Genomic DNA, 22987 nt, shown 5'->3' with positions numbered 1-22987 from the left:
TGAGTCTGTGTTAAGAGTTTAGAAAAAGTATCTGAAGTATGGGTGAGCGCTTGTTAGCGATTGAAAAAAACTGTAAATCATTATTTTTTGCATTTATTTATTATCAAGATTATTAAAAACCATCAATAACGTGCATGAACATACCTTTGATCCACACGTAGTCTAGTGTCTGTGGGTGGTAGCAACGGTTTCAGGGATGGGTCCAGCTCGTTCAGTTCAATAGCAAACTTGGTGAAACCATAGTACTGCTCAAGGTCTACCGGCATTGCATCTACATCGCAAATAAATACAATCCACTGCATCAGGTACTGTTGTAGGGAGATATGCATAACTAGGCGTTGAGTGCATTCTTATGAAAGATGTCATACTTGCTCTCCATATGCACGTGGCTGAGGGTGGATCTCCACAGAAAACTGCTTCCTGCCACTTTCCAAAGAGTTTGTGGATGACCTTCCCTTTATTATCTGTGATAGCTCCCTCCACCTCATTCACACTTGAATTCCAGTATTTGGCCTGCAAGAAGAATTCGCAGTGGGGGAAGAACATAGTAGAGAGTGAGTATGAATAGACAAAGCAGGTATGGTGATCATGTCCTCTTGCAGTCAGCAGATGTTGCTGTTGAATAAACCATCTCAAGCCCCAGCTGTGTTGCTGAGCTGGTGTGTTTTATGGAAGATGAGTTATATAAGTTCTGACATGTCTGGACTTGCTACCCTTCACAGCTTCAGGATTTTTTTTCAAATAAACTAAAGCAATTAACCTTCTCTTCTCAGTAAATACTTCCATACTTAAACACTAAAACATTGAGGGCTTCTTGGTGGCATGTAGGTAAAGACCACCATCTATGTAGGTTTATGGACTAATGACGGGACTACCGCATTTACTGGAGATTACCTGGGACTTATATATATGGAAAAAATGCTCTTTTTAATGCTTGTAGGCTTTTTTGATCAAACCCACCAAGGTTCCCCAAGGGATGCTTATCAACACAAACACACAGCAAATGAGAGAGAGAGAGAGAGAGAGGAAAAAAAGAAAGCTCTACAGTATTAAAGACCTGGATCATACTTACATTTTGTGCCTTATTTAACACTATATTTTACAGTATTGGATATTTTTGACTGGAAGAGACCTTTTTCAGCATTTTTGTTTAAAAGATTCTATACAAATAAATATATAAATGCAAATAATTTCTTGCCTTGCAGTGCCTGGCAGATAAGCATAATTCTGCCTTGAGTGTCACATTTATAAAATAGTGAATACATTTGTGATGAGAAATGTAAATGGAAGTGTGTGGAGTTGTGTAGCTAAAGTGTATAGAACTCCTTGTCGGCATTATGGTTTGAAGGGCCCCACTTTTCAGAAATAAGGCCCTCAAAAAGCATTCCATCAGAAAGAGTTGTTGAAGGTGGTAATGGGGGCCATTAGGGTGGGTGCAGCCAAGCATACCTGTACTATATATAACTTTTACCATTTTAATGTTTGCCTCACCTTAACAAAAGTGATCTTGCACTGACACATATCACTGCTGGAGTTTCTGATGGAGATCTCCCCATAATGTTCAATCCAGCGTTGTCCACTGAGAATGTTGTGGATGCAGGACGTCACCTTGTTCCATTCATAGTGGTCCCCAAATCTAGAAAACAAAAGTTATTAAAAGCAACAGTTCTTTTAACTTTACCTGTTGACATTGCTTCTTATTTGACACGGCCAGTGGTTTGTCAAGTCTGTGTGTATGTGTGTATCTGTCCAGTCTTACAGTAAAAAATGCAGAAGAGACTCACCCTGGCAAAGTTACATGAGTGGTACCAACGGGAATAATCTCCATTGACTTGCCCCAGAACTTGTTCTTACACCTCACATCTACAAAATCAATCAGAAGAAAATCAAATATACACATTAACATTTATTGTGAATGACCAGCTACTACTGCAATCTTTAAAGACACTGAAAATGGATTAGGCTGATTTCTATTTTCCACTACCTTGCCAAAAGATGAAGTTTTTAGACTCTGCATGGCAAGCTGAGATCGGTGGGTGATGGCTGACCTGGCGATGTGAAACAACTGGGTTGGTAAATTGATTCAATAAAGTGCTTCAATGCATTGTTATTGGAAAAATGGGATTGTAAAAAGAACACAAATTGGTATTCATGCATACCTGCTCTGCAACAAATCGCAAGCCTTTATCTGGCCTGTCACATTCGTATGTCTCACCCAGGACAGGGTTGAAAGGCTTTCCCCCAGTTCTGTAATAGCTGGATGCATAGCCTGATACAACAAACGTAGCTACATATACCTGCACAAAGATAAGATATACAGTTAGTAGTGCTTAATGTATTTGTTTTATTACATAATAATGAGTCAACTCGACTGTGGTGGAGCAAGAAAAAGACATCCTTAGCACATTAATCTAACTGAGCTCTATCATTATTTTAAAATACCGCATATTATTAGTACATTTATCTACAGCTGTAATGAGCAGTGTAACTGCAACTGCACTGAGCCAAGAGAGCACTGATTATTACTTCAACATCATAATATGAGGCCAAAGATTGGAGCTGACACCAACTTCAGCTGCTATTCATTTCCCATTTATATACTGTACATGGCACATTTGTCCTTTATAACTAGGCAACTCCACAGGATGTATCTCTACACCTCCCACACAAAAGTGAACACAATTTAACCAACAAACTCCATCACTCCAAACTCAGTATATGCAAATGTGAATAAAAGTGAAACAGTGAAAGAGGCAACAATCTTCAGGTCTTAGGGTTTCTCCCACATAATGTGTAATAGGCAGGGCTGGCACACGCTCTAGCACTGGACAATACCTCTGCCAGCTGTCAGCAAGAAAATACTCTGCACACACACTCAAACAGCAAACAGTGAATTCGCCATCTCACCATACGTTCAAAAGGGTCCTGTGTGTTAGCAGCCTTGTCGAGCAGCTCACTGTACTCCAGCTCCTCACACAGTCTCTGCAGGGTGTTGAGCGGCTCATTTAGTTGCACAGGCATTGCCACTTTGGAAAGGTCTTTGCCTATGTTGTTTCTGAGAATATTCCACAAGCTGATGGTGCTGTTGTTGGGGCTGGGCGAGGGTAGGCAGGATCTACGCTGATGAAGGACAAAGCCTGGCAAGAGATGGTGTAGGAGGTCTAGATTTATTGAATCCAGCACACAGTTTATGTCCTATAGCTCTCTGACACATTTACCTGAGTTTGGTCTCTCAGTTTCTGTCTCGTTGCTGAAGTTGTCCATGGAAATGTTGTCACTAATGTCACTAATATAAGAGTCATCCTCTGACACCTAAAAACAACATAAATGTAGTAAATAGATACATTTTGAATATCACCTGCAGAATGGGGAGGTCTCTTTCAACATCCTGTCACTTCAGCAGAAAATATACTGTATTAGAGATAAATGGTCCCTTCGGAACTGTTGACTAATTTGCCCCACGACCTGCTGTTTTTTTTAGATTTGAGTAATCAACTGCCAATTTCTTCCACTCCAGCTGCTACCGGATCAAGCTGCATGAACATTGAAGAAAAATGAAACTGAAACTTTGCTTGAAGACGACATTAGGTTAAAAGCATGTTTTTTTATTTGGAATTGAACAGCACTGAACTGTCATAATGTGCTTAAAAGTTAAACACATTTTTCAGAGAAATCTGAAGAAATGTTGGATGATAATAAATCAATTTAGAACATCTGGCGGTAATTTCTGTCTGTGTGAGTTTTTTACTCCATTTTATCATGCAGCTCTTCTTTTTTTTTTTTTTTTTATTTGAAGCTAAAAATACAAATTACATTAGTCTGGCTATCACCAGACCAAGCCAAGCTCAACAGGTTTGAGATTGAACATGGCAAAATCAAATCGCCGGCAGAGTGTGCAGGGTTTACCCAGTCTAAAATTCCATAACATTAACAATAAATATAATTCCATTTTGCAGCCCTAAATGTCAGTTTATGCCACTGACTGATTCTGAGTAACAGACACATAAGTAAAACTGCTAATTGTAACAGTTTAGCTCTCACCTCATTTTCAGAGGAACTAGCAGACAGCAAAACTTCTTGTGCATCGAAGAACTCGGACAAAGACTCTGTGATTGAAGCTCGGCTCTCATTGGACACTTGGTGTACAAGAGGACGGGATTCCTCAACAGACTCCTGTTTCTAGGAGACACAGTGTTCATAGCTATAATTAAAAACAGGAAAAGGGCAACATCATCATAGTCAGAAGGGGCGGCAATCAGAGGGTAATTCAGAATACAATACAATCACAATGTGTGGATAATGAGAGTATCACAACACACATCCGATATGAAATGCATTGAAAGACAGTCATCTATTCAGGTTAATGTAAGCTTATAGACATTTAGAGACAACTGACTCAAAACATTTTGTAACAAAGTGCAAAGAGTCTCTTTCTTTTTAATACACAGCAACATGTTAATGTGCCATCGTTTCAGTGTTTAACAGCCACAAACAGGCCTTACTTTCTTTCTTCAGAATTAAAATTTGTATAAGGTAGAACCAATTTCACATATTGAGAATATATTGTACCAATCAAACCTATTTCTAGAGACTGTATAACAATGTATACCGGTATAAATTATCAAGAAACAGTCAAAAGTGCAAGTGTGCAACAGGTGTACACACAAACTCTTCTGTCTGGCAAGAGGTGGACATTGAACAAGATGCACATTCAAAATGGATTCATGGCATTCATATAATTCTTCTGAAAACAATTTAAAACATGTAACCAAATACAAACAAAAAGTGCTTTCCACAGAGCCACACATGGAAGTGAGCACACCCCTCTATCCTTTGCTGAAGCTGATTAATTAGCCCGGAGATAATCTCATAGGAGGCGCATTAGTTTTGCACCGTGTGTTTAAACAAATTTCCAGGGACACGATTAAGTAGATCAGCTCACACTCTCTGGTCAGCAAATCTGCTTAAGGGAGCAAAGAGCTTCCTATACTGCAGGAGACGATAATGTGACAGGTGGTCTTCTTCTGAGCCATGAGATCGTGAGACACAACCACAGGGCTGAGAGGAAGCAAATAATGAAAATGTAACTCATTTGAGGGGGCCGTGTTCCCTAAAAAGTTTTAGGTGAAGATTTTTTTCTATAGTCACTGTCATTATAAAAGAAAGTGAGTCTAGTGAGGGGGTGAGGAGGAAAGTAACATGTGTTGAATCTGGATGGGATGGAAAGTACAGCTCATTCATTCTGTGGCAAAGTCAAGACTGTGTGGGATGAAAATAAAGACGAAGATAATAATAATCATCATGATGGGTGTAGGGGGAAGGGGGTAGAGTAGAGTGCATTCCCGCACCCACCTGCACAGGGGCAGTAAGATTTACTAGTGTGGGATCTACGATGTGGGATTCTGCGTGTATCTTGCACAGGCGCTCTCTCAGCTCTGAGTTCTGGGCTAAAGCCTGAAAACATAACCAGCATAAACATTGTTTATAGCACACACCCAACCACTAACGCCTTAAATACTGAAAGTTGAAATGAATTTCTTACTACTTAAACTGTTCATCAACACATCCTATTTATCTTTTCTATAGAGACCTATACGTGGGATAACTGCAGACATCAGACAGGAAGCCACAGGAGTCCAAACTATATTACTCACCCATTACTAATTCTATTTGAGGTGGAGGTACAATAGGTTGAAGCAAACACCCATCAGGGTATTTAAAGTCAAAGAAACATGTTGGCATAGAGAGCGCAGAGGTACTACTGTGGCAAAAGAAGTCAGCATGACAATGAGTGTGTTTAACCATCAAAGTAGAAAGTAAAACAGGCTTTTGGGTGGGAGGCAGCAGCCACAGGAAACATGACTGTTGAACATGGTCATGTTCAGGTGGGCAGACATCACACCGCAGTTGGTAATCCCTCTAAGAGGCTTGACAATGTGTCACGCCTGACAAGTGGTGTGGGAGGACACGGCATCTGAGGGGAGTGTAACAGTCTAAAAGAAAGTGTAATACCTAGCTTATTTTAACGGTGTAAGTTTGTGTTATTTTACTTACTGTTGCCAGTGCGTTCTTCAAACCAACAACCTGAGGGGATGTAGGGGGAATTGTTTCATGGTCCAAGCATTGTTTTAATCTCTCTCTTTCAGATGTTAGTGAACTTAGGGATGTCTTCATGGTTGCATACACTGCAGAAAAAAAGAGGTAAGCTTTAACTGCAAACAAATTGGTATTTATTTCAGTGTAATGCAGATCCAGTCATAGTGGATAGGCTACAGTCTATCAAACGGTTCTAATAAATTGGAAAGTGTAAAATCTACTATAACCCAGCAAGCCACAATCTTTGTTTTATGATGTTCATTTAGCCACGTACTTCACAATAGGCGCTTGGGAATCTAAGTTGTTGAAAAACGCTGGTAATATTAATTCAATAAATCTCATCACGCATCCTTAGCTTCAAAATTTTGAATACGCATAAATGTGTCAGCTGAAATGCCCGCAGAATTAACAGCAGAAAACTTTAAACCCCTTTTACAGAAAAAGTGGGAATTGTAATTCCATTATGTAAAACATAAATCATTCTCATTATGCCAATATGTTAAGTATCAGCTGTGTGAATATAAATTTCATTTGCCAAGCTTTGTGGTTTACAAAATGTAAAATACTCACTAAGCAATGGCTAGTGGACATACTGACAGGGCACATCCTCAAACTTCTAACGAATGTAAAAAGTTTATCAGTAATCAACAGCTCCCATGGCTGCACCATTGTCACATTAACAGCATGCCAGTCCTGTCATGAAATAAGATGCAGGCAGACAGTTTTTTGTGCACTTGTGGAGTTTTTCTTAGTTTGTAAAAACATTAGCTTATAGTATTTTACTCACAGTTGGTGGCAACGCGGCAGAAGTCCTCTTGAAGCTTGGCCACGTCAAAAGTGGAATCCAAGGATTCAGTGTCAGCCTTATCATTGGCAAGTGCAGCGGTGGAGAGGTTAGGGTTAGAAGCGTGCAGGCGGATAGAGCCAGAGGAGATGCAGCTGGGTACCTACAGTCGAGCGGGAGAAGTAGAGTTTGAGGGACTAATTCTAAAAAATATTAAATATGATCACACTGTCACAATATTTACCTGCAGAGTTGTTTTGACATCTTTGTTGTAGTTTTTACTGCGCCATTTCTTTGGTAGTCTCTTTTCCTTCTTGGGGCTGTCAAATGTAGCTGTCTAGTGAACATAAAAGAAAATACTGATGGTTGAGACAGAGAGTATTCTATATTTAGTTGCAAATAACTTGAGGGCAAAAAAGAGAAATGATAAAAGGCGAACTAAAACAAGTTACATTGCATAATAGCCAGAGGCATTTAGTATTTTGGATGTGATTCAGCATGACTCTGCATGTAAAGGTGAAATGAATCAGGACTAAAGTGCTGACCTGCAGTGCTTGGATAGATGGAGCAGAATAGGTACGGTGCAGGACTTCCATACTCTGAAGCAGGTGGTTGAGGTCGAGCAGGTAGGCCTCACAGACTGACAAATCTGTTGAGGGGAAGAAAAAGATCAGCATTGAGATAAGAAGGTTAAGAAGCATGAAAAGAGTAAAAGAAAAAGAAAAGGTATCAGACAGGAGCAGTGCAGAAGCACCTCCATGTGCCAGTTTCAGTGACACCAAAGACGTTTATGTTCACAGGGACAAAGGACAGTACACACAAGTCACTTACTTAAAAAAGTGGATTATTGTGTACATTTCGTTTTATTGTTACAAGTTTCTAGTTTATAAAAGCAAAACTTCTTACTTAGTAGCTGGGGCAAATGTGGACACATCATCAGAATCCCAATAAATGAAAACTGAGAAATACCGTTTTTACATAATCAACAGCTTCCTTTTTTTTATATAAAGAACAACACCATGACAGTCCTATCTTGCTTGCAAATAAGACAACAGGCAGACACATTTTTTAGTATTAACTGAAGCATTTGACAAATTAAAAAGTTAGACTCATCAAGGTTAGATCACCTACCTCTTTTAAACTCAATGGCAGCTTTACTGTAATAGCAGGCTCTATAGATGCTCAATAGATCACAAACCTTCATGCAAGTGGATGTAAATAACAAAAAAAATAACCAATGGTTCTTAGCTCTCAGCCAAATCTGATCTTTACATTTTATCATCTTGCTTAGAAACCAAAAGACAGGAGGAAAGTCACATAAAACGGTATTAGGACATGTTTTAGAATATCACTGGGTGTGGCAAAACTTTGACAAATCATGAGAGTCAGTTCTACTGCCCCACCTTTGGAGCACTTGTCCATGTCGTCAGACGACTGGAGCCAGGCAGCTACTTTGGCCTGGCTGTTGCAGCTTAATGGGAAGGCTCCTGCAGAATGCACTGTGGACTGCCTTCGTATAGACATGACCTGAAAGAGCAAACAGACTCAAAGGTCAGTCCAATAACAACTGTCGTAGAAGCAGAGCTAAAAGTATTTAGTGAACTACTATCTTAAATGTAAGACATAACATTAACAACTTAACATTTCCAGTAACAGTGTGCACAGGTATACCTTTCTAATAGAGGCTGTCTCCCCCATGCTAGGAGAGTTGGGGGATGGGTAGTGGGGATAATAGAAGGACTTCTCAGTGGGATACATGGCAATCTCATTTTGCCGATATAGCCGATGGTGACGCAGCTTGGAAACCCATTCATCAAACAGCTCCTGTGACTTTATCTGCAGAGCAAATATCAGAAATCAACTCAAGGACAAGTAAGGCGGCGGAGGCGTGAAGGTGAGAAAACACACAAGTACTGTAATTCTCCCTCACCCACGTCTACAACACATACGGTCATTCTAAAGTTTTTTAATGTTAGCATCTGTTCCAGGAATCAAAAGGGAATAATCGGAGTAATCCATGTTTTACATCACTTTCTGTAAATCTGTAGGGAATGCTTTACATGAATTAGCCTTGCGGTTTACCTTCAGGTGATAGATGTTTTCCTCAGCATCAAGATCGATGCACTTGGCTTTCTTCTTAATGGCCATGACTGAGAGGCCCACGTCAACGCAGCCATGCAATTTTCCTTTCTCAATCTGCAAGGCAAAGTCAACACACAGTGTTATGAATATTTTGGACTTATTTTTGGACATTATTATCCTTATAATCCTTTTATTGGCTCTCCAAAAAGGGTCTCTGCATGGCTGATACATAATTATGTGAGATCGGTAGGTAAAGTGCACCATGTGATTCCTATCAATGACAATGAGATTGTGAGGGAATGAGGGCGCTTTGTGTACATAGGCACATATAGATATTCTGGGAAAGACAGCCAGCAGTACAACATGACACAAAGTGTCCTTTGTCATCTTTTGTAACCACATAGTATGCAGCCAGCAGGGTTTTGTACTCACATCTGCACTGCACTTGCCATACTTCAGGATGCCCTTGTCCAGAAAGAAATATCTCTGTAGGGAGAAAGGAGGACAATGAGGGAATAAGATGCAGCCGGGATGATATGAAATATCCCTGACAGCAAGTCTGAAATCACTGTCATGACGCTATGATGATGGCAGAGTCTGCCACTTGTTAATGAATGTTGTTAATGTCTCTGCAGTGAGATGTTTGTCCTCCCAGGCTCTTGCCTTGCATCTTGTCTGCCTTTATTACTCTTTCCCTCACTTTGCAATCTTTCTCCTAATTTTTTTGGGTGATCCGTTGAAAGCACAAAGACCTGAAATGTTCTGACTGTAAGTCAATACCAAATGTATACAGCTCTATTAACCTACATGCCATCAGCTAATGCAGCTAGGTAGTACCATCCCAGGGAAAGCTTTTAGACAGAGCGTAAACAGTCACTGACCCAGGTCACATGTAACTCCTCTGTGGGCAAAATCAATTAGTTTAAAACTCAAATGAGTCATCTCAGCAGATTTTTTGGAAAAGGATACTGGGTAAATCTGGGAAATGGAAATGACGTTCAGTTGTCAAGTACATGTAAATATGTCATGGAGTCCATCACTCTAAGAGATGAGTAAGTGGGAGGTAACGGGGGTAATTTAAGGACCTCAGAGGTGGTTAATTATACCTTATGCCAGCCCTTCATAGGCCACTTCCTCCTCTTTAACATGTAGCCCTCCTGTTTCTGGGGCTCCAGGACACTGCTGAAGCCTCCACGCAGACCCTCCACTATTTCCCAGCTGTCCTGTGGGCACAGATGGTTAGAAGTCTGAGATGATAGATACATGTTAGCAGACGCTCTTGTGCACACACATGCAGATTAAAGTTTCAGTAAGGTTTGGTAACATAAAACTAATGACACAACAGAGTCAATGCCTAAGTAGAAACCATATAGCAATTTGTAGCTGTTTAGGTTTTTAGTCTTTTCTTCAATGTAGTGTCAGTCAGTGGGAAGATGTGAGTGTGGGAGAAGAAGGAAAAATTCAGCCCTATGAGGTTTGGTGTCCACGACTTTACACACTACTTTCACCTCATGGTCCCATTTACAAAATTAGCTTACCTGTCTAATCTCAACTCTTCACAATAATAATTTCCTGACTGAGATTAGAACACTGAAATCCAAATCCCCCTGCAAATACAGAGATTAAGGTGATATTTCATCATAGACTAATCCAGATAGCTCTGGAATGTACTTCAGTGGTGAGAATTCTGGGAAGGCAGCATAAAGAGAGGGGTTTGTAACATCTTTGTGGACACATAAAATATTGCATCACTTTTGTTTTATATTCATTTTAGTTTACATTAGTGTAACAATACTCTGCTTGTATGATGTCTTTAGACTCTGAAAGTCGGAAAAATAATTCCTGAGGATGTCATCAGGATTATCTTGGCTTGGGCTGGGAGGTTATACATGTTTAACAGAAACGGGAGGCGTGTAGTTGGAAAAGGCAGGGACATCTACCAGGGTAGGACGGGCCCCCAGGTGTAGTGCTGGGCTGTGGGGTGATTTTTAAACAGTGGCCACACTATTGTAGTATCACTTGATGCACACATGCTCAAAAATAAGTTTTCTCCATTTACAATCACTAGACAAACAGCAACAGCCAGCAGGAAATCAACCAATTTTGCATCTGAATGCTTTTTTAAGTCTATGCGCCCAATGAGCAAATTTCATAGGAAAAAATGTGGTGCCATCATGGAACGTGGGTGGGTCAAATAAAAAGCACTATTGAGATGCACTAAGGGGAGTCTAGGATGCTGTATTTCTGTTTGTCTTGACCCATAATTAAGAATAAATTCAAAATATTCTGTGCTGCTTCAATTTTAAATTCTTTTGTTATTTTTTTTACTTTATTGACAGTTTGACAATGAACAGACAGGAAAGAAGATGAGATAGATGTTTTTTTTCATATGCAACAAAGGTTCCCAGCTGGAATTACACCAGGAACATTGTGGAGGTCAACCGAATTTACCCTTGACCATTAAAAAAAATTAATCGTGTTACTTTCCAACTTCAGGTACGTAGGTGCAATGCTAAATTGCTTGAGTCATTTATGGAGCCCAAATGCAAAACATTCGCTGGTTTCAGCTATCCAAACATGATGCTTTGCAGCATTTCTCTATATTATATCATTATAAATAGAACATATTTGGGTACTGTTGCAGGGACTAAATATGTAATGCTGATAATGTGGTGTTTTAGGATCATAGCGTAAACTTAATAGATTTATCCAAGTGGGACAAAAACTCACAGCACAAATTTTGTTTTGAGAGACTTTGAGTTCTTGGCAGAGGTTTGAGGTGATATGTTCATTGTCCCTGAATGTTGCAGTGTATAGTGCTTGCTTAACAAACTGTATCAGTCAGGAAGGCTGACTGCTGGAGGTGAGGCTGTCTAAAGGAAACCTGCATTTCTGTAGGGGTTGTGGTGGGATGGAGAGGGTGTAGCTTGTGGAGTTTTGTTTTCACTCTCCCTGAGCGCTCGTCACAGCTCCCACTGACACAGTCACACAGTGATTCATGTCACACACTGCCTTGGCATTTCCCTTCAAGGTCAACTGAGACTGTCAGAGACAACGTAGAAATATGACTGAAGAAGACATGACATGCTACAGGGGGAGCTCCCAGCATAAGAAAATTGTAAATCAAGTTTGGTTGTATGGTTTAAACTTTAAACCATACAATGGATTACAATTTGCAACCAGCCAAGAAATAGTCAAGCAACCCCCCACAAAACCCCAACTTAATGTTTTTACACTTTTTATGAGCTTTAGGTGTGCTGGCTTGGGAGCTGTTTCCCCCTGTCTCCAGTCTTTATGATAAGCTATACTAATAATTTCCTGGCTCCAGCTTTATATTTACCATACAGATTTGAGAGTGGTTTACATTTTTCACCTAACACTTCGCTAGAAAGTGAATAAGCATATTTCCAAAAATGTTGAACTATTCTTATAATGCACTGACCAACTGCTCAGCAGAAATGGAAAGATCTTAAGCGATATTTTCTTCTTATACTTTGAACACAATCCTCAAATTTACACATTTGAGTGAGAAACAATCCCAAAACCACAAATTAGATTTTCTTTGAGGAAATGTTAATTCATTTATGGATGATCTGAAACTTAGATCCACACATCTTAGATTGTTTGAGTTAATATTAACTTATTAACTTATTTTAAAGGACATAGTCAGTCCCTGTATTTGTTGTTACTCTAAAGTAATAGACCACTAGTGTCTGCTGTCTGCAGATAAATTCTTAGGGCAAATGCAACGACAGTGTGTACATGGTGCTATGCAATTTAGAATTTTAGAAATTCAGAGTACAGTAAAGGTCTGATACTGAGGCAGGAAAAAAGTCTCTCTCAAGTTGGCAACATTGGGTCCTTGCTGGTGAAGATATAAAATGCAGAGAGAGACTCAGATGAGCCTGTCTCCTTGCATTTATTAAGAGCCAATTAGAGCCTTGCAAGAACATCTGAGAAAACCGCAGGGCCTGTTAGCAGAAGTTTGTGTGGTTAAGGCGTTTACAGCCAGGTCGTTCTCTCCCATAACACACAGAAATCCCTGAGGACTGGCAGTAACACAAGACACAAACTGAACAATCAGAAAAAAAACATGTGGAGAAGCAAATAGTTTAAACTTTTGAGTCCTACAGTGTCATCACTGTTGTGCGTTACCTGGCGGCTGTCGAATTTGGACGAGGAGCTGCTATTGCTGCGTGACATCTTCTGCGACATGGCTGAACTGCGCTCCTCTGAGCCCATCTTGCTGCAGACTGGCCAGTGCAGGCTAAGGCTGGAGTACCAAGAACATTCCCTTTACTAAGAGCAGAAGGGGTGGAGATGGGGTCAGGGGGAGAGAGGGTGCAGAGAAAGATGACTTTAAGTAGCAAGCCATTTAAAAACCTTTTAGCTCTATCTCACTGAAAAATGCATTAGGTTATTTAGAGCAATTCATTTTTCCATCTTCACATATCAGAATATGGGATGTAACAAGAAAAGCCGCACAGAAGGGTTCTTATCATAAGCGAACACAATTGACAGACAGACTGGAGGACATAAATTGGTCTGCACAGAGATGAGAGCGCATGTTTGAATAATTTAAAATCTTACCCTTACAGAGAGTGATGGATTGTCAGTGTTCAAGGATCATATGAATCTAAAGCAAACACTAGTACGTACAGCAGTGTTGGAAGTCGTAGTTGGACCCAAAGTAAAAGTAGCAAAACAGCAATATCAAAGTTCTCAGAACTATTATCCCAAAACGTAACGTTGGTTAAAACAAACTAATACTTGAAGATGTCACAAAATTCTCTATAACGGATTTTTTTCCCACCATTTTGTGACATTTTTACAGACTAAACAATTATTTGATTAAATGAAAAAAATAGATACCAGATCCAGTCACAATATTCTTTATATATTGTATCATGTTATTACTGATGCATTCATTTGTAATGAGTATAAAGTAGCACACTACTGAAAATACTCATGGTTGAGTATTTTTGTAGCTGATCTCCATCCAGCTCAGTGACAGGGGAATAAAAGGCAAGCATCCATGAAGCATCACATGGAAAGATGCAATGGAATGTAATATTATCAAGTCAACAGACTGTGAAAATAACTGTGGCAACCCTCAGTCAACTGCCACACTTCACACAGACTAATTAACATGATGTGCCTGGTGGACCAGTCAGCACATAGAGACACATTTAGCTAATTCACTGTGAGTGGCAGTGTGTCACAGCTGATGTTCAAACCATGTTTAGGGTTAGGGTTAGTGGGAACAAGTTGGACATCAAGCCGAACATCATTAGTTCATATTTACTGAGGACACACAGAAGTACTAAGTTTGAGGACTCTACTGTTAAACTGTAGTGTTAAAAACTACTTATTTTAAGGTGTAATAAATAGATTTTCTAGACGATTATAGAAACTGTTGGGTTGAATCAGACATGTCACGTGTTGACAATCACTTTAAAGCAGTAGCAAGTCCACATAACCTGAAACTGGGTTTGTAACTTGACACAGTGTTTTTGAGATGTAATAAATAGATTTTCTAGATGATCATACCAACTGTCGAGCTGAATCAGACATGTCACGTGTTGACAACCACTTTGAAGCAGTAGCAAGGTCAATCACATTACCTGCTCTGCATCCGCAAGCTTTGCGCTGCATAATGGCCACGGCCTCTCATGTTGGACAGACAATACCATAGTCATGTGAAACCGCCGTCCTTTGGCCAAGCCTACACCAGTGCTCTGTCTGATGGAGCTCAACAACCAAAATGTAACCACAACAATGGATCAAAGTGGCAGGACACACAAAAAAAGGCCCCCAGACGCAAACTGAGCTACCAACAACCATGATATATGAGATACTATCTATCTATCTATCTATCTATCTATCTATCTGATGCTTTCTCTCCATCTCCTATAATTATTTCATTCACTTTCCACTGATCACACTAACTATGCATGCACAGGTCTGTCACACCGTCACGCCATGAGGGCACCCTTTCATCTGATACAACAACACCAATTCTCAGCCTTTCATCGAGGCGACAGCCGAATTAGAGGTCACCCCTCAAGTAATTACCCTTTTTCACTAAAGAGCTCTCTATGATGGCAATGAAGAAATGCTAAGAAAAATTGTACTACATTGCAGAGGAGCCGTGATGCATGGGCTGGGGTTTAGTGTTAGTATGAATTTTTACTTCACTTGGCAGTTGTTGCTGTCGTTTACAGTCTGAAAATATGAGGATATGAGAAAAGAATCAGCGTAGTCTAACGTGAGGACAGTGTAAGTCTGACATTAGCGGTTGTTGTTCATGCTAATGAGCTGAACAGCCATGCCTGAGACCACAGCTTGGTGAAAAGAGTGAGTGTTGCATGTGTTTGTCCAGTGGTCAAAGAAACAGAGGGAATCACATGAACACGGACAGTCACTCAGGACAAAAGATAAACACAAGCCACGGGGAAAGTTTCACTTTCATTAAGACGGCCTCCCTTACATATAAGAACACAAAAAGACACGGGCATATTGTATATGCAATGCAGATACTGTACATGAACACAGATATTAACTAATGAAGTTTTGGGGATTAGGATAATTAATCTCATGGAGGTTTGGGAACAAACTAAAGTAAAGCTAAAATTTCTCTGAGTGACATGCTATCTGGAGTTCAGTCTATTTAGAGTATAATATAAGCACTCATGTAAATCATTAGTTTGCATTTCATGCTTTACCCTGTAATCTCTTTGTCAACTGAACAGATATACAAGCAGATGTTCTTTTCAAAGTATCTCTTACACTAAAGGCTTGATAAGTTCTATGGAGATTTAACAGAAATCTCTTAAATATTCCAGTTAAGTGTGGGTGGGTGAAACCCACAACTGTTCTATGATGAGAAACCAGTATGGCACCTGGATGAGACAGATGTGTAACTAGCAGGAGCTTCAAACTAGCTGTCCTATTTTTTCACTTAGCAGAATTGTCATCTTATTGGAGAACCTCCATCTGACCCCCGGACTACAGAGTAAAAGACTGTCTCAAAAAAGTTGCTAGAAGCAGTGTCAAAGTCAATTTTTGAAGGCTCTAGAGCTGGCAGTGTTGACATCTTGGTCGGTTGATCCAGACTGAAATATCTTAAGAACACTGGATGGATGACATTTCCTAAACATTCATGGTTCACAGAGGATGAATCCTGACTAATGACTAATGAGGTGGACATTTGTGGTAATGTCCTGAAAGGTACCGGATAGGTGCCTTGGTATTTGATACAGACAATCGTGTCTCATTCAGGATGAATTGTAATCAATTTGGTGATCACCTGACTTTTAATCTAGTGCCACCAGCAAGTCAATTTAAGTGTCCAATACCTTCAAAACTAATGACATTCCCATCAGCATCAAATTCCACTTTGTCTTTAGTTCTAAACTAAACAACTAAACTAAGATGATGACAATATTAGACATATTACCCACTAAACACCAGCATTCTATCATTGTCATTGTGACCATTAGCATTTAGAATCACTGTGCATAGCATATAAAAAAAAAGAACTATGTAGAATAAATAAAACTGATGTCGTTCAGTTGCACAAAATAACTATATATGTCTGCAGATGATTGATAAAACATGTCACCAGCGGCTGAGATTTCTACATTTTAAAACTAGCATGCCTAGCTATGTTACTTTCAGGCGTTCCAGACAACTGTCATCAAATCCTTGGTCAGCTATTAGATCGCGGTTGAAGTTATAGATGGCTTAATGTCCTTTTAAGATGCACTAACTAGATTGGCAGAAGCTGAAAGCCCTCTATTACATTCTGCAGTTCATGTTGCAGATGTTCCTCTGTCCTTCCACCGTCTCCAGAGTCTGCCTAAGGATATACAAACCCAACAGGCTTTCAGGCATCATTAGGCTATGACTCACCAGAATAAACGTCATACTGTTGAACCCCTTTGGTGCGGCTTTGTGAGGAAATCAAGTCATGTTTGCACGAATAACAGGAAACACTGATGCACCATAGTAATTTAAAGAAGTTGGGTTGAAAAGGACTCTAAAACACACTGCTCATATTAAGTGAAGTAGTAAAACTCATTTTAGGAGAGAAACAATAGTGCTGGCATTCAGCAATGACAAGTGAGTGAAAGTGTACCTAAAGCTACTCTAGAGTTAGGAATAGTAATATAGATAGAATAATAACTTTTGCCAAGATTATAAGATTACATTTAGATAAAGGTTTCCAAATCTTATAAATAACATTTACTTTGCAAAACTCAGCTGTGAGAGTCAAATTATGTTCCAAATCCAGCCCCTGAAAAGCAGGTGCTCCTTATGTTTATGAAGCCTATGTTTATAAAATGGCCACTGTTTGAGCATAAAACAAAAAAAGCTGCATGAAAAAATTGTTTTTTGTTTTTTTTTAAAGAAGGGCTTTTCAGTTTGGACTAAATCCTATTAGATTGACTTCAATGTGTGACAGACAGGTTTGATGAAACAGAATTATCTAAATAGAAGAAAATCAATGTTGATTTGAAATTGCCCAAAAAGACAAAAAATGCTTGAAGCTTCTCTTCCCGTCTTTCCAGCTCTGGAACATTTACAACAAAGTTGACAAAACAAATGGTCTCTGCATTTCCCAAACACCTAATAGTGTTGTGGTAACCACCTTAACTCTACAGTCCACCAGCCATTCTCTGACAGATCATTCCTCTCAATACAAAGCTCTTTAGCGACAAAGCAAACTCTGGTATCTCTCACATTTCCTCTAATGCTGCCACCCATCCATCCGGATAAAGCCAAATCAGAACACCTTGCTTAGTTTTGATTGCCTTTAATCTTTCTTAATGGGAAACATTCATAAGAAGCTGGTTTCTTATTAGCACACAGATTATTCTTCCTGTATGCTTTGCAGCAGTCAGTAAGAACATCTTCTGATTGCTGCTATCCACCAAAGGAGTCCGCACTGGGCTCTCATTTGCCCAAGTGGGATAATGCCACTTATTCTTTGTTATTTCATTAAGTGAAATGTAGAACAACTATTTCTTGGAAGGGGAAGATAAACCCTGACATAAAAGGAGCAAAGGAAAGGGTGGGATCAGAAATCAGCAGAAAACAAAATTATCTGGTCACTATGGCCACAGTGAAGTAATGTGTGACAGAGAGAGTGCTGTGATTTAATACCATTCCATATTTCTTTACATTAAGCGCAGCATCAAACTGATTTAATGCCTCTGAGGGGAAGGCAGGCAATTCCAATGGAAACGCATTGTTGTGACAATCAAAACTGATGTGATTAGAGTTTCAGAAAAGGCCCTTCAACAAGCTGTATTCAGTCGAAAAACAGAAGTAACACTGCTGTGTGAATCCAAGTCTGAAGAGTGGTGAGTGAGCAGTTTCACAGGAAACCATCCTGAAAGTCTCACATTATCACCCTGAGAGAAACCTTCACTTTAAGGTCAGGTCAACACAGAGTCAAAGTAAAAGTATTTTATTAAAAAACATATATATATATATTCATCTACCACAGGTCAGCATGGCAGCATCCAGTAAGCCATTAGCACAGAGAATTGACAGAGAGACAAAACTGGCATAATCCCACCAGGAGATCTATTATTCATTAGTACATCTCTGGATACAGCAGGGCAAAGTTTGCCAGAACATGTCTGTGTGTGAGGCCACTCCTACTCTGAAAGAAACACACAGATGGCAAAGCATGCCTCTGATGTGTTCAAAGGCGTTGTGGTGAAAGGTTGCCAGGGCCAGAAGGAGCCACTCCAAAAACTAGGCTCACGCTGCTAAGCTAAAAGCATGCACGCCTGTCTTTGCTATCTGCAACATTTTTTGTGAGGTGAACTTACTCATCCTATTCACCCAGAGAGAAAATGCATGCAGAGTTATGGGTGTAATAATGAAAAAGAGACAGATAAAGTCCCTCCACATAACTATAATAACTTCCTACAGCATAAGACGTCTTTTCATTCATGTATACTGCTCTCTGACAGACATATGACAAGCTTTGCATTACACACAATTACAAACGCATCCTGTTAATCAACCACATCCTCGATGCGCTCCCTCCCTTAACACGCCCACAGCCCCCCCCATCTCTATTTCTGTCCCTTATCTACCCAGAGTGTGGCAGAGGTCCTCTCTTTTGTTACAGTCACAGTATGGGTGAGCCTGACAGCCTCATAACTCAACACCAGCTCATAAAGAGAGTATAGCCGCAACTTAGCTCAACACTCACTGACCAAAGAGTGGGGAAAAACAAAAATGTTCAAAGTGCTCTTCTCGATGTGTCACATGCAGCAACATGCGTGACAGCACGATTCAGCCGTTGCTTTCCCAAATTAAAGATTACAGTGCTTACCACTCAACCGCTGCTTTGATTAGGATCCATCCGCAGCAACTCTAAATCTATTCTCATTTTAATTTAGAGGTTTTGACCTAGAACAGAGGATGATGACATTGAGGTGGTACTTGTAGCATGTTGATCTTTTCTCAAAACACTGAAGAAAAAATAGGCCTGAAAAAGGTTTTACAAAAACTGAAAAGAACATCTTCACTGCCACAAGCAATCTCTAAGTCCTTCTTGTGCAGATATATTTAGACATGGCATCGTCTTCCATTACCTTCCATTTATGGACAGAGAGATAAACTGTCCGACTGAGAAAAGTTAACACAAACTGAGAGATTTACTTCATTCCTAATCTTTGGACTGCAGTATGGATTGGCTCACAGCATGACTCCCTCTGTTATATTATATAATAGAAGATATACAATCATTGCATCAGAAAATAACTCAAACTGTAGCTGACAAGCTTGTGTTTTTGTAGTTAGACTGCAGTTGTGTTTTTTTGAAGGAAAAAACTTGCAGTGTGTGTTTTTAAAATTTCCGTGTGATCACAGCTCACCCACAGATCTTTTACGCCTGCCATTTCTATTGTTAAAGTTTTATTGACTTACTTTATTGCAAAGTATGAAACATAAGCAATAACACAATTTATTTCTGGCTTGATTTTACTGACTTACGCATCATCATGGATGTATGCCTCCGCCAACCAGTGAAGTTGCAGTTTACATCCATGTCTGTCCACACTTAATATATGTAGCAAAGACTACATATATTATGAGTTTAATAAAAAGAATTAAGTTTTTTTTTTACAACAGATAGGAAGTTATCACTATATTGCCATGTATGATTCCAGTAAATTATTTTCAGTCAGAAACATGCTGCGTTTACTTAGAAACGTTTTTAAATTTTATTTTATATTTTTTACAGAGGAATGGTAGAAAGCTTGCTCACATGGTGCAATGACAATGACCTGAAGCCCAACATCAACCAATGAACTTGTAGTGGACTACCAGAGGAACAGGACAGAGCACAAAGTTTTAGCCTTGACAGAAGACAATGCTTCAGTTATGGATGTTACTACAAAGAAGCTACAAATTCTAAAAAAGGGAATGCTTCACACACCACTTCAACCTGGAAGAAGATCAATACAATCATCACAGTTTTAGGATTAGTGTCACCAATTCAGTATTTGATCAAAGGGTAAATATGCCCATCTCCCCTTCTGTTCCTGAGTTATAGCGTTGAATAATGACCAGAGAAGTATTTTTGCACAACATTGTGAGGAAGTTGCCTTATGACCATTTGGACATAAAATGTATTATTAGCGTATACATTTGTGTGTTATGGCCAAAAACATGTTTTGTGAGGTCACGGTGATCTTTGGCCACACAATCTAATCAGTTCATCCTTGATTTCATGGTGTTCCAGACATATTGAGTTCCTGAGAATAGGACGGAGGTGAAGTGACCTTTGGCCACCAAATTCTACTCAGTTCATTGAAGTGGTGAACCTACTGACGGACTAACATTGCCATCCCAAGAGCCATCTATCACACACTGCACTATATGTACACAGTCTCTAGAATCTCTGACCCTAAACACAGACCAGCTGCTGACCAGGGCTGCAATGGCCGGGTGAACCAAAAGGACCCGAAAGTGTCTAGACTGACATTGTTTTAAGGTGCAGAACGTTATTACATCTAAATGTTTAAAATTCACACGGCTCTAGTTTTTAATCATCAGTGAGGATGAAACTGTCTGTCTCTCTCAATGAAATATGATACTACTACTGTTGTGAAAACAAGCAGGTGTGAAATGAAACTGATCCTGTTCAGGGTAAAAAATTAATTGTTGTTGTTGGCAGAATGAGAATTGATGGGCCACTGGTCAAAATCTGACAATGACATCATCACAGTCTTTATTACTGTATATAGTGTAGGTAATAGTTCAGAAGATTTAGGAGGTGGAGGTGACCTCATGCAATGTAATGCCCCACTATACATGTCTTGCAAAGACACAATTTTTTTTTTCTGCTGCTGCATTCCACAAATTCTAGTGATCTTTCCCTTACAGGCTCCCTGTGTTTGACTGCAATCACTGATTTGGGTGTTAGAAACGAAAACCTCAGAAGCTGCAAGAATAACATTGGGCAACAAACACTCCTTTGAACACAGCTGTGACAGATGAAAAAGAGAAGTAGTCCACATGCAGAATTTAACCGTATCACAAGTGTTTATTAAAGGAGCATTTCAAAAAGCAGTGCCCAGTTTTGGAAACTTTTTCCACTGTTAGTGATTTTGTCCTTCATCTGTAAACCAATCTGTGACAGGATATGCGCACCATCCACCTTCTTTACTCCATCAGACATTTTATACAAACTTTAAATGGCCCCTATTGAGCCTCACACATGTTCCAACACACACAGCCCCAGAAAAGCCTCCTCTGTTACACTGTTGACACAACACCCAGAAGATGCCAGTACAAGTCCTAAAATTGTAGCCACACTGTAAGTGAGCCACAGTACCAAACAAAACACCTTTGACTCAACCAAATTCTTCATGATTGACATTGACATTTAACTGGAACACTTTAGCACAAACACAATATTATTCAACATGAGAATCACTATTATTTTGTTGGATTTACACAGAACTGTAATTATCTGGAAGTGTGCTGATAACTGGCACATATTATTATTTTACGCCATTTGCACGGTAACAGAAATATTGTACAATCCTCTATATTAATTTTTTTGCTCCAAACACTGTGTATCAAGTATAATATGATGAGCTCAAGCCCCGAGTAAATCTGAAAATGGATCCTATCTGCCCTCACTATTACACACACCTACATTCACTCAGCATGAGAGGTACAGCCACTCATACAGACAGGCATATTATTCATACTGTTGGCTAGTGACTATGTTATACTGATAGCTTGCTACTGTTATAGGCTACTATCGATTTATATGGAAACAGTTGAACCGCCACAACTTGTTTTTACTTGTCTAGAAAAAAAGGAAGTGGGATCAGAGTCACCATGGAAACTAAAACAATCTATTGGTGTTTTGTATGAATCACATGTCATGATCATAACAGGAAAATTGCAAAGACTCGACTGTTTTAGAACCCCAATTGGAAAGTTAAATGCAGACTGTTAAGTAATAGATTCACTTCTATAAATAAATAAAATAACATTAAAGGCCTTCTTTGTAGCCTAGTTTACATTAGGCATGTTCAACTTTGAAGCTTTACAAGGGAGCACTCTGAAATGTTAAAGCATATCTCACAAAAATGTGTCATTTACATGCTGCCGCAAAGAGCAAGACGGCAGGCACTGCAATGAAGTTTTAAAATACTTCTTCAACTGACATGGTTGCCAAGAAATAATTACATTATCTAGCGAAAGACAACTCCATTTTACTTGCCAAAGAAAAAACCGCACTCACCTTGACAGAGTAACAGATGTGAATTCCAGGTGATGAGGACAGAGCTGATGGAAACAGTCGGTTTATCTGACCCTAAAAGAGAGAACTCAGCCAAGGAAGAGATACTCAAATGCCAGCGTCAAACAGACAGCCTGCCGTCTCCAGTCTGACATGCACCGACATGCATCGTCCAGCCCCGCTCTGCGAAGCATCAATTTCCACACCGCTATATGGAGGAGGGCCCCACAGTGCATGAC

General features: G+C 39.6%; 2 protein-coding genes across 7 annotated transcripts in view; one reads left to right on the top strand and one right to left on the bottom strand.

Annotated features, from left to right (window-relative positions):
- The window catches only part of mpp6a (membrane protein, palmitoylated 6a (MAGUK p55 subfamily member 6)), a 27894-nt gene extending 23083 nt beyond the window's left edge, over positions 1-4811 (top strand). For all 4 annotated transcript variants that reach the window (XM_034873749.1, XM_034873748.1, XM_034873751.1 and 1 more), the window contains one exon: positions 4801-4811. The gene's annotated coding sequence lies outside the window, so the exon portion shown is untranslated. The remainder of the gene's footprint in view (positions 1-4800) is intronic.
- The window catches only part of osbpl3b (oxysterol binding protein-like 3b), a 25398-nt gene extending 2411 nt beyond the window's left edge, over positions 1-22987 (bottom strand). The window contains exons 1-21 of one of the 3 annotated variants that reach the window (XM_034873745.1): positions 22752-22987; positions 13118-13261; positions 10069-10185; positions 9395-9448; positions 8963-9076; positions 8552-8716; positions 8284-8407; positions 7426-7529; positions 7125-7217; positions 6884-7043; positions 6055-6185; positions 5353-5454; positions 4042-4179; positions 3219-3312; positions 2908-3137; positions 2160-2297; positions 1985-2048; positions 1785-1863; positions 1492-1636; positions 369-513; positions 145-271 (exon numbers count right to left, since the gene is read on the bottom strand). In XM_034873745.1, coding sequence (XP_034729636.1) covers positions 145-271; positions 369-513; positions 1492-1636; positions 1785-1863; positions 1985-2048; positions 2160-2297; positions 2908-3137; positions 3219-3312; positions 4042-4179; positions 5353-5454; positions 6055-6185; positions 6884-7043; positions 7125-7217; positions 7426-7529; positions 8284-8407; positions 8552-8716; positions 8963-9076; positions 9395-9448; positions 10069-10185; positions 13118-13204 — 2411 coding nt within the window. In that variant the 5' untranslated portion in view covers positions 13205-13261; positions 22752-22987. The remainder of the gene's footprint in view (positions 1-144; positions 272-368; positions 514-1491; positions 1637-1784; positions 1864-1984; positions 2049-2159; positions 2298-2907; positions 3138-3218; positions 3313-4041; positions 4180-5352; positions 5455-6054; positions 6186-6883; positions 7044-7124; positions 7218-7425; positions 7530-8283; positions 8408-8551; positions 8717-8962; positions 9077-9394; positions 9449-10068; positions 10186-13117; positions 13262-22751) is intronic. The other 2 variants (XM_034873746.1, XM_034873747.1) reach the window with 2 other exon arrangements.

Source organism: Etheostoma cragini, chromosome 6 (assembly GCF_013103735.1).
Source record: "Etheostoma cragini isolate CJK2018 chromosome 6, CSU_Ecrag_1.0, whole genome shotgun sequence".
In the NCBI taxonomy this organism is placed as follows: domain Eukaryota; kingdom Metazoa; phylum Chordata; class Actinopteri; order Perciformes; family Percidae; genus Etheostoma; species Etheostoma cragini.
This window is presented reverse-complemented; position numbering and strand designations above follow the sequence as displayed.